This window comes from Lolium rigidum, chromosome 3 (genome assembly GCF_022539505.1).
Source record: "Lolium rigidum isolate FL_2022 chromosome 3, APGP_CSIRO_Lrig_0.1, whole genome shotgun sequence".
NCBI lineage: Eukaryota > Viridiplantae > Streptophyta > Magnoliopsida > Poales > Poaceae > Lolium > Lolium rigidum.
In genome coordinates, this window is record NC_061510.1 from 360,167,922 (window position 1) to 360,185,654 (window position 17,733).

Here is a 17,733-nt window from a genome sequence, read left to right on the forward strand (position 1 = left end):
TTAAATGGAGAAGAGGAAAAAAACAAGTAAAAAAATGTGTCGCCCCGCTGGAGCCAACCCCAGACGCAAACGGACGCGCGGACAAAAACGGACATTTTAGCGTCCGCGCCGTGACGCAAACATGCTCGCGGACAATAAAATGTATCACGCCGTTGGAGATGCCCTAAGGTGGAGCTTCTAGAAATAGAAACAATGGGATAGCATGGTCAGCCCACACAGCCCACGAAGAAGGCATGAGGAGCACGAAAACCCCCTCGGTCCTGGTTTTGCTACGAAAGAATATTGAATGGGCGAACTAATGCTAGGATTACACATGTGGACCAACTTAGACGTCGGGTATTCTACGCGGCAACTATAAAATAAAAATCAACACATATCACCCGTAATAGAATTTGTAAGGTCAAAAACTTGTTCTGCCACAAACAACTCGCGGGCATTGTGCTAGTCTCCTCTAATTTCTCGGGTACTTTCTTCTCCACACACGCAGAGTACACTACGGGAGAAAAAGCCTTTGCATAGGACCCTATATGCACGGTAAAGGCTTTGTCGTGCGATGCCGCACGGCAAAGGTCGCACGGTAATGCCATTGACGGCTCGCCAATGTTGCACGGCAAAGGTTTTGTCGTGCGGCATCGCACGGTAAAGGAACCTTTGCCGTGTGCCAAATATGTTTTATACTAAAAAAAGTCCTAAACTAGTCGGTCTAGGATTTGAACCTAGGATGCAGAGTAGGGAAATCACACAAACTTACCACTGGGTTAAGTGTTCATTTGTTAACAACTATACCACGCCATGTCTTTGAGCTGAGAAGAAATCCAGTTTTTACATCTTTGCCGTGCGCTTACACTAGGCAAAGGCTTGCTTTGCCGTGCGTTTGTTAAAAACACTAGGCAAAGGCTGTTTTACCGTGCAACACAGCTGCGCGCACGGCAAAGGGTGAGACACGGCAATGCCCAACGCCTTTCCCGTGCACTGAATCTTTGTCGTGCGGTGTGTTGGGCATTGCCGTGCACCTTTCTTTGTTGTGCGGCCTCTTCCGTCGTTGCCGTGAATCATATCTTTGTTGTGCGCTTATGTCTGTCTTTATCGTGGCCAAGATCTTTGTCGTGTGTTTTTCTCCGTGCGCACGGCAAATAAATCTTTGCCGTGTGGGGACACACAGCAAAGATAGGCTACATGGCAAAGACAATTTTTCCGTAGTGGTAGCATAGGAGCGGACCCATCCGAGCTCTCCTCCGATGCGCCGCTTTGCCCTCGCTGGCACAGGTGGACCTTTGTGGAGACCAAACCGGGCCATGCCCCCCAACAAAATTGCAAATTTACCTATACCCCTGCTACTCCAGCCCATGAACCAACAGGAAAAAAAACACATCCTGGGCGACAGATTTCTCACGAGTTCTCGACTCCACCAGAGGCCTGGACGCTAGGCGGTCGAGGTCAAACATGTGGGGGTTGCGGCCAGATAGTGCGCGGGAGGCGGCGGGCGGCCGGTGGCAGGCGGCAGGCGATCGGACCAGCGGTTGTATGTGGGGCTCCTCCCGACTCCCGAGCCCCGTCCTCCCGTGCGGTGAGTAGCAACAGCAGCCGGCGCCATGTGGAGACACGGTGTACCTGTGATTGGCGGTGAGCACGGAGCACTGGACTGTCCCGATTCCTCCCAATTCATTCTTTCCCTCGAAGCCTTCCTCTACTGATCTCCTCCTAGTTTGCAAATGTAATTTTGTGTTCAATTTTGCTATACTGGTTCTGAATTTTGCATAGCTACACCTTTCATAAAATTATTGGGGAAGTTCAACATAGCTCATGAAATTCTTGTTTACTGTTTGTTTTCTACACAAGGTCATCAACGGCGCTTCGAGTATTGGTTCAATCTTTTCTCCTCATGGTTGGAGTACTCAAAGAGAAGCGATCGTGCATATTGCTTATTTTGTTTCCTATCCAACAAAAACAAGAACAAGAGAGGTGGTTCTGATGTGTTCACGATGAGATAATTACAAAAACTCACCACAATTGTGGCTAGGGTTTCAAAATACCACCATCTTTCATATTTTTGACAGAAAACCACCATTTTGGTCTAACAGCGTGACAGATACCCACCACTTCGTGAAATGACGACGGATCAGCGCGTTAAGCACAAAATTGACAGATGGGGCCCATTGTCAGGCTGACGTGGCAAGTGCCCGAGCAACCGGCCGTTAACGGCAGGTCAGTTGCCCTAACTGAGCCCAGTCAACCTGTTACCCTCTCCCTGCTCCCCCGCTCCTCCCTCTCAGGCGAATGGAGGCGGCGCCCCCTCGACGGCGCTCCCGCCGGCGGCGACGGCGGCGGCACTGTAGGCGGAGGTGGGGGATCGACGTTTGGTGCATCTGACGGGGCTGCTGGTTCGGGCTCGGTCGGCGACCACTGCAGCGGGAGCTCGAACCCTAACCCTAGCTCCACACGTACCCGAGACATTGGGCTCAGATCGGCCCCATTGGCGAACTCAGAGAGCAGACTGTCTTGGCTGTTGCTCTCACCGTCGTTCCACGACGGCATGGCGGCGGCGTTCCTGCGGCGGCGGACGTGCGACGGCGGCGACTAAGGCGGACGGGAGAAGGGGAGAGAAAAGAACAGACCGACCCAACGCACGGGCCAGCCGGGTCGTTTTGACCTCTCTCCGTTAACGGCCGTTAATGGCGACACTTGCCACGTCAGCCTGACAATGGGCCCCACCTGTCAATTTGATGCTTAACCCGCTAAACCGAGCTTATTTCACGAAGTGGTGGGTATCTGTCACGCTGTTAGACCAAACTGGTGGTTTTCTGTCAAAAATATGAAAGGCGGTGGTTTTTTGAAACCCTAGCCGCAATTATGGTGGGTTTTTGTAATTATCTCGTTCACGATTCATGGGTTTTTCAAATGGAAGAGAGTCAATGATGGAAGAAAATGTGCATGGGTTTTTCAAATGGAAGAGAGTCAATGATGGAAGAAAATGTGCATTTTTAAACCACATAGGTTCTTGCTCTGAACACAACAATGCAACCAATGTGTGGCATGATTTGTTGAATCAGCGAGGGCATGTAAATCACGCAACAAGAAATTTATGGCCTATAGCAAAAACTTAAACACTTTGTTGTGGATGCTTCTAATGATAAAGAGCTGAAAAAAGTGTCAACATTAACAAAGCTATGTCCCTGCCTTGTTGAGAGTGGGAGACATTCTATCTACAATTTGATTGGTAGATTCTTGCGATTGCTTGTGACTCTCCCGGTTTCTACAACAAGTGTTGAACGGGCATTTTCTACTTTTAAAATTGTTAAGACAAGGTTGCGTAGATGGAGGACGAGTTTCTTGCCAACAGTTTGCTAGTCAACATAGTGAGAGAAATCGCTGAAAAGTATAGCTACGAGGATATTCTTGAACATTTCACGAGCGCAAAGGGACGAAGAGCTGACATGTAGCTTGTACTGATTAACTACAACACTACATAACTACATAATTGTAGGATTACCAAGTATCTAGTTCTTTTGTTTTGGACATGATTACCTGGTATCTGCTTCTGTTGTTTTGGAGTAACATAGTAGTTTATGCATATATTGCTGCTACCTTCTAGAAAAGTATTTTATGGACAAATCAATGTAGTTATATAAGTTTCTGACAATACTACTTATTGTATCTTGTTGTTGCTCCTACAATTTGGTGTCCAAAGAAAATTTTCATGTTATTTTGCAGCTTCACACCTGAAAAGATTCTCTGAAAGGTCCTCCACTGCTAGCTAGCGCTACACCGCTGTTCTCCCAAGCCTCCGCTGCCACTCCGTTCATCCAACCGTCGCGACGACGGTTGGCGCCGCATGATAGAGTCAAGGCTGCCGAACTGTGTCATCCATCCCCTGAGTGCGGACGTCACCTCCCCCGACCTCTCCTCCTAAAGTTGTCGCGCTGCATCCTCGTCGGCGCCTAAGCCGAGCTCCGCCTCCCCTGCGCGGCCGTCGCCTCCCGACCTCCTCCTACAGCCGTCGCGTCCTCGTCGGCGCCCAAGACGAGCTTCGCCTCCCCTACGCGCGGCTTTCGGCTACCCTGACATTCTCCCCAGCTCCTAAAGCCGTCGTGATGCATCCTCGTCGGCCGTTCCCATGGAGCGTCGCCGGCCGTCCCCCATGGTGGTGGTGCTGCAAGCTCCGACCCTCCGGCCGGTGCTCCCATGCGGAGGCCCATCGCCGGGACGAGCCCCGCCAAAGGCGGAGGACATCTTCACCCCGTCGGAGACGCCACCTGATGGTTCACTCGTTCCATGCTCGCCACTAAGTCAGGCACAACCACCGGCACCGATGCTGCAAATGTTGGCCAATTTTGCAACCCTCAGTGGTCGAGTATGTTGCCGATATTGTTTGGCATTGCTACCAGCAGGGTCAGATATGGTAGCCCTTTTTTTGCTACAACTGTTCTGCAATGTTGCTAAAAAGGGATAAATGTTTTGCTACAAAGATTTTCGGCGAGGTCTTCGTTGATATCTCCGACGAGGTCTCTGTTATGCGGATTTGCAGCCTAGGCATATTTTTTGTTGCTACAATATTTTTACGGTTTTGCTACAATTGCAAAATACGCTTACTACTGGGTCTCCGGCGAGGTCTCCGGCGATGTCTCCGAAAATATCCATTTTTGCTATAATACCATATTTTTTTTGCTACGCGCTATCCGGCGAGGTCTCCAACCGGCGAGCTTAGCCTCTTTCTTTTATTTCATGAGTGAACTGTTTTTTCCTACACTGAAAAAAAATGCCTACCAGCAAAAAAGAAGAAGTCCAATTCACCCTCTAAACTTGTCTCAAAGTTTTTACTTTGGTTCAACTTTCAAACCTGAATTCTAAAACCGGTTCAGAATCACCCCTTGGCATTGTATTAAGCTGGTTTTTCTTGTCACGTACTGTATTGTATTGGTAAAATAGTGCGTACAATACCTTGAAATATTCAACTCTATGCTTCAACTTGAACTCTTCACCCGCCGAAATAAAAACGCCTCCCCCGTGGGCCATGGCTCGCTGCGCTGCATGGTGGTTGCCCCGTGCTGGCGGAAGGCTTGGCACGACAGGTGATGTAGAGGGCAGACGACAACGCATGTTATTATTGTCCGGTGGAGGCACCCCTCCGTGGTCGCCATGGCCTCGTTCCAGGGAGGAAGACGATCATGATGAGGCATGAGGTGATCATGCGATATGGAGAGAGAGAGAGAGAGAGAGAGAAAGTACATGTACTGTGTATGTTGTATGTTGATAAGTTGGCACCGTATATAGGAAGAAATACCGCTATATGACGAGAAAAAACGGTTCAAAACATGTTCGAAAAGGGTAGAAGGTCCAATTACAAACGGTTTATAGAATTCAGGGTTGAAAATTGAACCAAAATAAAGTTGAGGGTTGTAATCTGAACTTTGAGACGAGTTTAGGAGGTAAATTAGACTTGTCTAAAAAAAAACAGTGTCAGCACGAGAAACAAGAGACTGGCAAATCAGATCCGGGGGACGCCCGCCCAGTAGTGTTCAATTTCAAAACAGCACAAAACTCCCGCCTGCGCGGCGCAAAAACGGGAAACATTCGGTTCCTCCCAAATACTGATACGGCGCCCGCCAGCGAAACAGGCGCCCCCGTCGAAGCGGCGCGGCAAGTTGCCAAAAACTGGCCAAAAGGACGCGACCGCGCGGCGCACGGGAGGGAGGGAAACCCCCAAAAGGCGCCCCGCGGCCGAAAAACTCAAACGCCGCCCCAAAATCACGCTGCCGCCTCCTCGCCTCCCTTAAAAATCAAACATCCCTGCTTCCCCTTCCCCATCTCCCGCCGCCCCATTCTTCCCCATCGCCGCCGCCGCCGCCAGCGCTACTCGGCATTGCCAGATTGCCTACCACCCCCCAGCCGATCCGAGCGGCTGTTTTCCGGCCATGCCTTCCGCCGTGGTCGTCCGGCGCGCGCGCTCCCGCTCCTCGCCGGGACGCTTCGACTCAACGCGCCGCACGCGTCCGCGGCTGGAGGAGGCTGCGCCGCGCACCGACAAGGACGCGGACACGTCATCCACCCTCCCCGACGACATGCTGCTCGAGGTCTTCAACCGCCTGCCGCCGCCTACAGGCATCCTCCGCTGCGCAGCGGTGAGCCGGCGCTGGCGGCGCGTGGCCTCCCGCGCGGGCGCCGCCGCCCTCCCGGCCCCGCCGCGCCACTTCGGCTTCTTCCGCAACCACGGCCCGTCCGCGCTGCCCCCATTCATCCCCACCGCCGGCGTCGCCCTGGACCTCCGCTTCCTCCCGGTCTCCCCCACCTGCGGCGCCATCCTCGTCGACACCCGCGGCCGCCGCCTCCTCCTGCGCGAGCTCGGCGCCGGGTCCGCCACCAGCCTCAAGCTCCTCGTCTGCGACCCGCCCCACAAAACCTTCGCGCGCCTGCCGCCCCTGCCCTCCGTCGGCCACAAGGTGTCCTGCTGCACTCTCATCCCAGGCGAAGGCGCCGAGTTCCGCGTCGTCGTCGTGCTCTTCGGCGTCACCGCGCCCAACTTCTACGTGCTCATCTACTCCTCGGCCTCCTCCGCCTGGGAGGCCGCCACGGGCGCGCTCAAGCGGCTCCTCGTCCCGCACCAAGGCCCGTCCGTCGTGGTCGGCGACACGGTCTACCGCCTGCAGTGCGACGACAAGTACATCATGGCCGTCAACACCACCAAGATGACGCTCGCCGCGCTGCCGCTGCCCAACACCGGGATGCTCCTCTACACCGGCAACAACTGGATCGCCCAGTCAGACGACGGGCGACTCTGCTTCTTCGTCATCCGGGAGCCGCTCATTCTGGCGAAATGGGTGATGGACGCGCCGGGCAAGTGGACGCCGCAGGAGCCGGTGGCGCTGCGGCCGCTGATGACCCCGGCCGCGGTCGGGGACCTCCACGGCATGAAGCTCTCGGCCAAGATCGCCGACCAGCTTCACGGCTGCAAGCTTGTCAGCTTCGCCGCGTTCTGCCAGGGCACCGCGACTCTCTTCTTCATCATGGCGGACACGGTGGTCTCGCTTGACCTCAAGACGCTGAAGATGGAGAGGCTGTGGCTCAACGACGATGAGTACCGCCCCCTTGGCGATGTGTACCCGTTTGAGATGGTGGCGTGGCCGCCGGCGATCAAGGAGTTCGTCAAGGCTCCGGCGATAAGCGATTAAGTGTTCGTTTGTGTGTTGCTGATTACTCTAGTGTGTTTTGGTTGTGTCATCAGTGAGAAGGAAATGGCAATGTAGCCTTTTGGATGTTTTACTTTTGGTTAGGCTTGAAATAGTGAAAGCACACAAATGTTCTAGTGAGTTGTACTCTGGATATGTTTCAAATAGTAAATGGATTTATATCATTTGATTAGTCGTATTCATAATCAACTGAATTGCTTCTAGATTTTTTTTGGCTCAGTTATGGTGCTCTAATACCAATAATCAAATGTATTCTTACAAATTCTCATTGGTTCACCATAGAATTTGTTTTAGTAATGTGAGCATCTCAGTGAGAAGGTAATTGTAATGTATTGCTGTTGGATTTGTACTTTTGGACATGCCTGAAATACTGAAAAAAAACTGTTGTTTTTTATGGTTCAGTTAAAGATTATCAAATAAATGCTTGTACAATTATTTTGCTTCAGTTAGCACTGCAGTACCTATCATCAAATGAATTTGATACTCCAGTAGTAAATTATTTTTGGGTTCAGTTAGCAGGGCAGTAATTCATATCATCAAAAGTATATTGATTGTAACCTTCTAAGTAACGTCTACATAGCATGTTACATAACCGAAATTAATCAAGTACGCCTGCGCACAGCATTTTTTAAATAGTGCTAGTGACTCTTGTGCATGAAGATTTATCATTTTCACCTCTTCTGCGGTAGTATACAACATGAAAATTGTGCATTTTTTGTAACACAGAAATTGGGGGAAGCAGGATCCCAACGAGTGATAGTGTGATACACTTCTAACTAATTTATCTTTTAGAGCAGTAAAATAATGTGCTAATTGTCGAGCAGCAGGCAGTGATGTTACAGGACCCAAGCCTCTCCATCCTCAACGGTCTTCCCTAGTCTGCTGTGCAACAGACCATAGACTGGATCATAGCCTCGTAGGCAAGATCTTAGAGGACACTCCTATGTTGCTTCTTGGGCAATGAATGACAAGACTGCGGTCACCAGTCAAAGTACACTGTACTTGTGTAGTCACATTGACTTCTTCATGTGAAATGGACAGCCATGTGTACTTCAATCTCTTCAGTTCTACAGAAAGCACAGGGACATTTCACTGCTCCTGGTCCCAGGCTTCCAGCACGCGCTACAAGGGTCAAAAACACAGCTGACATGACTACACAGCCTAAGAAATGAACAAGATGTAGACTACTGAGCCTATGTTTGCACTTAATATTATATTCTCAGTGTCACATATCAACTCCCCCTTGTGGTAAATCACACAATCCGGATGTAGTCAGGGCACCAGATGAAAATGTTTTTTTTTCAGAAATGTGGATGTATAATATAAAGATGTAAGGAAGCGGACTTTTGGCTCTACACCCCCATAGACCAAAAAAATTATATTAATTTAAAAAATTCAAAAAAGAAATTGAATCTTCCTGGAAACCAATGATGATCAGGTTTATAGTCGTAAAAAAATGTTTGGAAACGAAATGATTCCCATGGTCTCCTGGGCAAAAAAAAGACAAAATTATGACGAATATAAAGTGAATAGTACCTGGTTATGGGGCGTTTCGAGTTTGTTTTTTTACCCAGGATACAATAAAAGTAATTTTCTAGGAAAATATTTTGTTTCAAGTACAATACCTAATCATCTTTGATTCCCAAAAAAGTTTGAACTTTTTAAAACTTTTTAAATATTTTTCCAAAAAAGTAACTATTAAGTGTGTTACATCGTAAAGGTGGCATGTGCTGGAAAATGAAAGGTGTGCTCCCGAGTGAAAAGAATGTTTCCTGTGTTTTTTTAAAAAAGAAACAAGGAACATCCAAAAGTCCTTTTGTACACTTAGATTTTTTTTTTGGGGGGGGGGGGGTGGGGAGCAATTCTTGCACCCTGTGCACTTCAAAAAAAAAAGTGGAGCACATGGTCCTGGAGGCAAGACACTGCTCTAGATCATGCCTCATTGATTGCCTATTAGTTTGAAACAAAACATTTGTTCACTATATATGGGTCAACCTTATGAAGGTGGTATAATAAGATTCATCTTTCGAAATTGTTCTCATATGATCACGATCTGAAGTTACTTTTTTGAGCCACAATTTGAAGTTATTAGTACTATTACATCTTAAGAGATCTTGGTTATCAACGTCATATTGTTTGAGACCAAGGCAAGTCAAACCATACTATCTTACAAATGTAAATAGAGATATACAAATTCCCCCATTTATTTCTATGACCTGTATTCTGGACTTGCACAGGAACAAGGAGATTAAAACGTGAAGAGATCAAAATAACCATGCCATTCATGTTGTAAATGTCTTATAGCTCACGAATATTGATGAGAGCGGGAATATAAATCAGGGTAAAAGAGAGAAAGATCCTTAAATTTTGAAAAAAAACATGGTTCACTATTGTACTGGAAAAGTATCTAAGTGTCACTCATCCTATTTATCGAACACAGGTTTCTGCTGTTTAAACGATATACATCATGTATAATTGCATATATCAAAAAGCATTCAATGATCTGCATATCTGCAGCATGCAAACTTGAAAATTCACATGTTACTAACATCAGCTTCAGAAAAATAAAGCACAACATACCTATTGTTCTGCAGCCTTTTCACTATCCATAGAAGGTCTCCATTTTCTATCAAAAGTCCCATAGCTTCTCTGCACAACCGTTTCCTGACCGCTTAGTTTCCTATCAATCAATTGCAGCAACTCTTGCAATCCTGTCCCAGTCACAGCTGAAGTTTTCACATGACAAGTGGATTCTGGCTGTGTCAAAGTGCCACTAATAGTACTTATAGCCTCAGGTCCATTAGGCTCTATAAAACACTCTTTCGGTGCTAGTTCAGAGTTCATTGCTTTCACCTCAATAGGCTCAGCAAACGGCTCTTCCGATGTCATTTTGTCACCATCATTTTCACAATTTTCTTCTGATAAAGACTCTGAATCCACTGTATCATCCAAGGAATCAAAAGAGGATTGTTCTGATGGCACACCATTTTCAGAAAATAAGTCTTCCTCCTCTTCACCTTCAGTGAGGAAGATCTTATCTTCAACCCCATCAGTTAAGGCAGTTTTATCCACAAGATCAATCTGAAAATTTCCCATCGAAAAAAGATATCACAATACATATAAACTAGAAGTTACCAGGGAACCATATTTAACATTAAGTGTTAAAACCAACTCAAATTTCGATAGGCACCTTATTCCAGACTTCAATCATATTGTTGATCTTATCCTGTGAAACACCAATCTGCTGCAGTACTTGCAGAACAGTAGAACGATGCTCCGCAAGATCAGGTGCGCTGGAATCCAACACATGCTGCACCAATGCATACAAAGATAAATGTAATTTCAAGCCTCCATAAGACATGTTCAATCGACCACTTCCAGGAATGAACTGGAAACAAGTTAACTCCACCTACCACTAACATATCTGCCTCAGCAACTTCTTCAAGGGTAGCATGAAATGCTTCCACTAGCTGCACAGTGAAAAGTAAAGAGGTTAGTAACAAGATACATATTTTCCCTTTTTTTTCCTTTTTAATTGAGAAGAAACTACTGATGCAGAGAGTGTCGTTAAAAAATAAGGTTAATTAGATATATGCGATTGCAATTATTGCGTATATGAGAAATGCCATTGCAATTTTCATCTTTCGAAAAATGCAGTGGCATTTCCCGAATATGCAATAATTGTAGTGGCATATATCTAAAACCAATTGTTGTTGAAAGCTAGGCCCTAAGATAAATTAAAACCAGATCCCTGTATGGAACTAATCGAGTTTTAGTGGTAATGTCATCTGAAGCTAGTATAGATGACACTATGGCACTCCTGGAAGTTATGGTGATAATGTCATGTGGAGCCCAGTATTATGGACGACATGGCCAATCAGCCAGTGACTGATGCTGAGCCTCCTTATCTTCTTTGCCAACTTAGAATTTTCATTTAATAGATCTGGTTTGTTAATTTGATAAAAGTAAGATAGTGCAAGTCAGTTAGATAAGAAATAAAATCCTGCTTGTGGATCAAGTAAGAGTCGTCCATAAAAGGGACAAGCGTGTATTACTTGGTAGTATCTAACAATAAACCAATTAGCTACTTAGCTATTCTCCACAATCTGTAACATATGAAAACGATAAATCTTATGTGATAGTCAGAACTGAATCTCCAGCCAAAATGCAATCACTAAAAAAATACCTGTATAGGCAAATCTGATATGAAGCCAACGGTATCACTGAGAAGTGTTTTTCTCCTGAATTGAGTTTTGACAAATAAAAGGTTATGTGCTGAACATGTGCACATTGCACAATCGTACCAACATATTATAACAGAATGAAAAGTTTCCATGTTACCCTGATGGAAGAATCACACTGCGCAATCGAGGATCTACTGTTGCAAATAACCTGCATGGAAAAGGGATATAATTTGCCTCCGCATCAGCTGTAAATTGAGTACAGGGTGGAGTTAGTTTCAGTGTTACCTATCATCACTGTATAGGTCTGCTTGAGAAAGTGCACTCACTAGAGTAGATTTTCCCTATTAAATAGAATAAAAAAAACTCAGATTCAGGATAAGCATAGGTTGTAGAAAGTTCAAATATAGTTTACATAACAGGTTACAAGTTTTATTCTGGAGTATCATGTGACAGGGATATCAAAGATCAAATAAATGGAAGAACTGTCACAGTAGATCCACATACAGCATTTGTATATCCCACGACTGCGACAGTTACAAGCTCTTGGCCAAATGAGCCACCATGTCTCTTTCGACTAGAGCGTTGTATCGCCCTAGTACGGCGTACGTCTTCAATTTGAGCTAACAAGCTTAGACGTCGTTCTTGGATTCTGTGAGATGCCAAAAAAAATGAGATAAAAGTTGCAAGAATCCAAGTGCAGCTATGTTATCTATCTACTGTTAGGCACCTCCTGCGTTGTAGTTGAAGTTCTGTTTCACCAGCACCACTCATGAAACCCTGTCCGCCACTTGCTCTCCTAAAGAACACAACAGTGATATGAGCATGGCATTCCAAGCGATGCATGAAGAGATATGAACCAACCATATCAGAAAACAAGCCAGGGCAGATTAACAGCGTTTAATTTAAGAATTAATAATACGTTAAGATTACCACACAAGAAAAAAGAGCATTACACAATGAAGGATGACAACCTCCACAAACCACTAACCAGAGCATAGCACTAACTAGACCACCACAGTAACCAGAAAGGAAAATGAATTTGCTCTCATTTATTTAATACAATGATGGTCCTATTTTTTCCATGCGCGTTAAAAAAGATACAAGACTATCCGCATTTAAAGAATTAAATAACTAATGATCCATGAACCATAGACATACTGAACTATGCAGACCTAGAGCTTGGCATATTTATGTTATCAAACAAGCCTTTCACATAGCTATGTTTTTACTCTGAAGGACACGTGGCACTATACAAACAAGTACATTCGTTAGTTGATAAGGGGGCAAAAATATATTTTCTACTACCACCATGTGCAAAAAGAAAGAAAAAAGTACTTTAGCAATGGGAAGTGCATTCCTTTATATCACGCTAGATTATTGGCACAAAAGGACTGTCATAACCCAATGGGAATTTGGATCATTCTGTGCAATTTCTCATTCTCGTCGGTATTGGGAAAATTTGACTCTGCAATAGTCAAGAGTTCCTCAAAGCAAGATTTGAAGGGGATAAAATGCCATCAGTCTCAGTTTACCCCTTGTCACATGCAGATCGCTATAAAATGCTTATGTGCAATATAAGCGACCAAAATTTGACAAGTGACATGCTCAAAATCAACTGGTGTGCATATCACTTGATGCAGTAGCACCACACATGAGAAAATATTCAGAAGATCATTTCACAAAATAATTATTAACCACAGTTGGACACTCTTGGGTGTAATCAAAAGAAAGCATACCCTCGAGCACTGACAACTTCAGCCTCCCCACTTGCACCAAAAGCTAGTCGTCCACCTGGGCCGCGGACACGGACAAGCCTAGTCTTCATATACATGAGAGCTGCTAACTCTGACTGTACAAAGCAAAAGACAGAGTTAAATAACTAGATAAACATCAATATTCAATTCTTCTCATTAATACAATACAAATAAAGAGACCCTGTGTAGACCCACTGACTGATGATATGACTGATTAAGATGCAGTCAGTATCTAGATAGAACACACCTGTAGCTTTGCTTCCTTCGTTTCAGCATGAGCATTGAATATCTCAATTATAAGCCCAACACGATCCAAAACTGGCTTTCCCCAGGCAACCTACCAACCAAAATATCAAAAGGAACAAATAAAGCATCAAGATATCGATCATGAAGTCAACATACACACGTATTGGCAACTTCCAAATAAATTCAACCAAGAAGACTTGCCTCCAAGTTCCTCTGTTGGACCCCAGAGAGGAGCGTATTAACAAAAACTGCATCTAATTCTGCCTGATAGGATCAATGCAAATACCAAGTAAGTGAAAGAACAAATATGTCTTCTCCTTTAAGATTTGAAGAAAAAATAAAGAAAAACAAATGGTACTATACTTAAGACACAGAACATAATGTTTTACCAATATATGGCATCTTTTCATGTATAGAACCAACCATAAGCAAGTAAATAAAAGAACATAGACAGAAAAAATAATAGATAGCACGCTGCTTATGCACAAGAGGCAAAATAAATGTGCACCTTTTCGTCCAATGCCCTCATGTAGCACTTGATATTGTCCACAGTTCCAGGTCCAAAATATGTACCTGGCATGATTAGTTGTGAGATAAATAAAATTAGTAGTCCTAAACAAGCCGCACAGAATAAGAAATAACTAAGTGGGCAGACAAGATCAAATGCTAGCTAAAATGGTTGAACATGAGTTATTAAAAAGAACTGAGCAATGGTACGAAGTTAAGTTCACGCATCAATCTTTATAACCAAGTCTACAGCCCTCTTGCTTACCGATCGAACCCCGGGATATACATACTCTTGGCTATGTATGTTAAGCTAGAAGGCAAAACATCTTTCTCTCTTTTGCAGTAACCATTGTACATTTCGAAGGGGTTGGCACAAGCAGATCTCCGGTCACAGCCTAATGTAAAAACATTGATCATAGGCAAGAAGCGCAGTGTATCCTCGCTTTTACAGCGAGAATGAAACTATGAACCCACAACCTCAACCATCAAAACTTTGTTCTCTACCACTGCAGTTCCACTCACCTCATACCGTATCACACAGAGATCTAGCAGCTATATAGAATGTGTTCTATCAGAAAGCATCCCCCAATCTCAAGCAATTAGGACTAAACTACGAGCCACTCAAACCAGCATTTATCCCAATTTGATCAAAACTGGAATGACTGAATGAAAGAAATGCAGGCATGAGCCATGGCCAGCTTTATGCGCATATTGCCGTACAGACGCAGTTTATCTTAAGCAATGTTGGAAGAACATGCAAAGTGTGTTTCCTCCTATTCAGTACAATAAAAAATCCTTCCCCTCACACAACACACAATCCCCTGTCATCCAATAAGCTAAATTTTAATAGCCTAACAGAGCATATTAATTCATACATACACTGAAATCTTAAGAATCCAGACACAATACGCCACATAAACATGGGATGGAACAGGAAACATCAATGCAGCTGTCAATGCATCCCGAAGCAAAAGGGGCTCCCAGTTGAGCTAGGAAGAAAGCACCCATAGCATAGGTTAGTTGGGCACCAGAGTGGTTGCGGCCGCGGGAGGCGGGGTTCTGGACGACGAGGTGCGGCGGCGCGGACTTGGCGGCGGACCCGGCCCGGTCGAGGCTGTCGCGGGCCTCCTCGAGGGAGCTGGCGAGGTTGAGCGCCTCGGCCAGCTTGGAGTCGAGGAGGGCGCCGGGGCGGAGGCGCGGCTGCACCACCAGCAGCCGCGGCGGGTGCGCGGGGTCGCGGGAGAGCACGAAGAGGCCGCGCATGAGGCCCTCGTCCTCGGGTTCCGGGGGCGGCGCGGTGGGGGACGAGCGCTTGCCGCGGCCGCTGGAGAGGGCGCGGAGGGGAGGGGAGGCCGGGGAGGGCTGGCGGCGCAGGTGGGCGCCGAGGCGCGAGATGGCGGCGCGGAGCATCGCGGGCGGCGGGGTCCGGGGATGTTGGGTTGGGTCCACCTGTCGGGCGCGGGTGACGAGAGAGTGCGCCGCTTTTGCTTGTTTTAGCAAGTTCGATTCAGCTGGATCGGATCCGATGGTACGTGGCGGCCGTCGAGTGGCTGAGGAGTCCCGCCGACGGTGTGTCGCGGTGGCCGGCCCTCAAGAGCGGTAGATGATCGGTGATTTATGGACTAGTTGAATGTCCGTGCGTTGCTACGGCTAATGGCCTTATTTCTGTAAGATTGATTCTTGAAATTACTCCAATAAATGGTTCAGGCATGTCTTACTTATAAACATAAAATGTACATAAATAATCGCATATATAGAAAGAAAGATATGCAAGCACTGTTAAAATATATGTTTTCAACCATTGCATTTCAATCAAATGATTGCATCACAACCATTGCATCCATTGAGCAATACGATAGCGGTTTTTTCTATCGGGGAGAGAATATCTTAATCACTGACGGGCATCTGAGTATACATTGTCTGTTACAATAAAGTTAACAAGAAAATCAGGGGATGAAATACATTCTCTTCAAATTTGGAAGCAACAAAATTCTCAAAGATATTTTAAGATGGTTGATCTATCGTATACATAACATTTCTTTTCCTCGCAGGATGACAGGGTCCAAAAGGAGGAGCTTAAGGCCAACAATAGATGCTCTACATACATCAGAACTTCACATGTATGGTTTCAGATGACAACGGCGGGTGTGCTGCTTCCACTTTTAGAATGAAAAGCCTCGTCCACATTAGCCTTCATCCAAGGTTGCTTTGGATTTGCCCAGTCTTCATGTCAACTCGGAAATGATAGGTTGGGGAGCTTATCAGCAGCCTGTACGCCTACACTGGAGCACACAACCTTACCGTTACCTCTGATATCTCTTGCTTGTTCAGAATTACCTGCCTGCAAGCAAGAAAGATAAGCTTTGGAGAAAAATCACCGAGTCACCAATTGTGCTTTCACCTTTATACACTATTTCATACCACATCTCATGTGTCATGCTCTCCAAAGGAAATGGAGAATCATACTCCTAGTGCTTCCAGAAGCTCATATTATTGACCTTTCCATGTTGTCTCTGCGACTTCACACATACATACCTCGGATACCTGGATAGAATAGGTTAACGGATGATCAGTTAATCACTCCAGACACGAGAATCTAAAATGACAACATAAACACAAGAGTGGACGATCTCGAATTAAGAAAAACGAATTTCTATCGTGCAAACTACTCCCAGCTTGTGCAATATCCCTTGAAGTTGTTTACTATGTTTCTCTTATTGCCAATCTTTTCATCTGTTCACTGTTAAGCCCTATTCTCGTGTGGTGCGTATCAAAGGATAATACTGTTCAGATCGAGAGCGCACATCACCAGGCAGGGTCCTTTGCTCTGCTCGAAGGGGTTCGATTTACATCATTGTATAACCAGATCCTCCTCCACCTTCTGAGAAGTCCACTCAATATTGTGCTTAGGATCTTTGATGTCAAGCTTGGAGATACCGTCAGCAATTTAGGTATAGGTAACAAAAGGAGGTTCAAATAAGTTACCCAAGGGCACATCCCAACAAATTTTTAATTGGTTATCCAGATCATAACATCGACAGTGTCATTGGTGCCTTCCTTGTCATGTGGTGCTTTCATGCTACCCAAGTAGCGCATATTCATCTCCGCATGGTCAAACTATGCTTGGTTTTATTGTACTAAGCTCGAAACAGGATATACTATGCACAGATTGTGCATATGTATTGTAAGATTCAGAAATGTAGAGTAGTTTGCTCTAATTTTCGCGTTATCAAACAATTAGGAGTATACGAATAGTACAAGTACACTCACGCAGATGAAAGGAGCGGTGACTTACATGTGAGATTAGGAGCATCTCAGCTTCTGGCTGATGCACGGTGTCCAGTGGTCGTGGCAGTTCGGCATAATCACCCCGGACATGAGAACCATCAATGCAAATATGACAAGACCAAGATAAGTTAATGTGAAAAGAAATATAGTGGTAGTACTATTTTAATTGCTCAAGAGTACATGGATTAACAATTCTTGCAGTTTGGCATAATCACTCTGCACAAATGTAATCACATAAACATCATGTACTAAAAATTCAATTCTAAAGAATACAGATGATTTTCATAAAACAAAAAAAACACCACATACTAAAAAGCAGTAGTGCCATGTAGCGCACACCAATATAGACTGGAGTAGCAATAGCCAGAGGTTACACAGAAAATCTTATTAGCACATTTTCACACTTGAGGTGGGGGTTAGTATCCATCAAGAAGTTTCAGCCCAGAAGCTTAGAAGGAAAATGGCAAACAGTAATTTATAAGCTTGTTTGCACAATGTCTATTTGGTAGAAAGAAAATGGCAAACAAGCAAAAACTGTTGTTGCCAGAATACACATCGGAAGTGAAATAT

At 45.4% G+C, this 17,733-nt stretch overlaps 2 protein-coding genes across 2 annotated transcripts; one reads left to right on the top strand and one right to left on the bottom strand.

The window, feature by feature from the left end:
* Positions 1-5,912: 5,912 nt before the first annotated feature.
* LOC124697305 lies at positions 5,913-7,166 on the top strand. The gene has a single exon (XM_047229916.1). The coding sequence runs from the start codon at positions 5,913-5,915 to the stop codon at positions 7,164-7,166; it is 1,254 nt and encodes a 417-aa protein (XP_047085872.1).
* A 666-nt stretch (positions 7,167-7,832) lies between these two features.
* On the bottom strand, positions 7,833-15,285 carry LOC124704150 (GTP-binding protein At3g49725, chloroplastic). The gene is made up of 14 exons (XM_047236387.1): positions 14,904-15,285; positions 13,877-13,941; positions 13,570-13,632; positions 13,370-13,459; positions 13,105-13,217; positions 12,096-12,164; positions 11,873-12,017; positions 11,654-11,709; positions 11,526-11,576; positions 11,371-11,425; positions 10,598-10,654; positions 10,375-10,494; positions 9,765-10,265; positions 7,833-8,306 (listed from the first exon to the last, which is right to left on the bottom strand). The coding sequence occupies exons 1-13, from the start codon at positions 15,283-15,285 to the stop codon at positions 9,765-9,767; spliced, it is 1,767 nt and encodes a 588-aa protein (XP_047092343.1). The 3' UTR covers positions 7,833-8,306.
* Between the last annotated feature and the right edge of the window lie 2,448 nt (positions 15,286-17,733).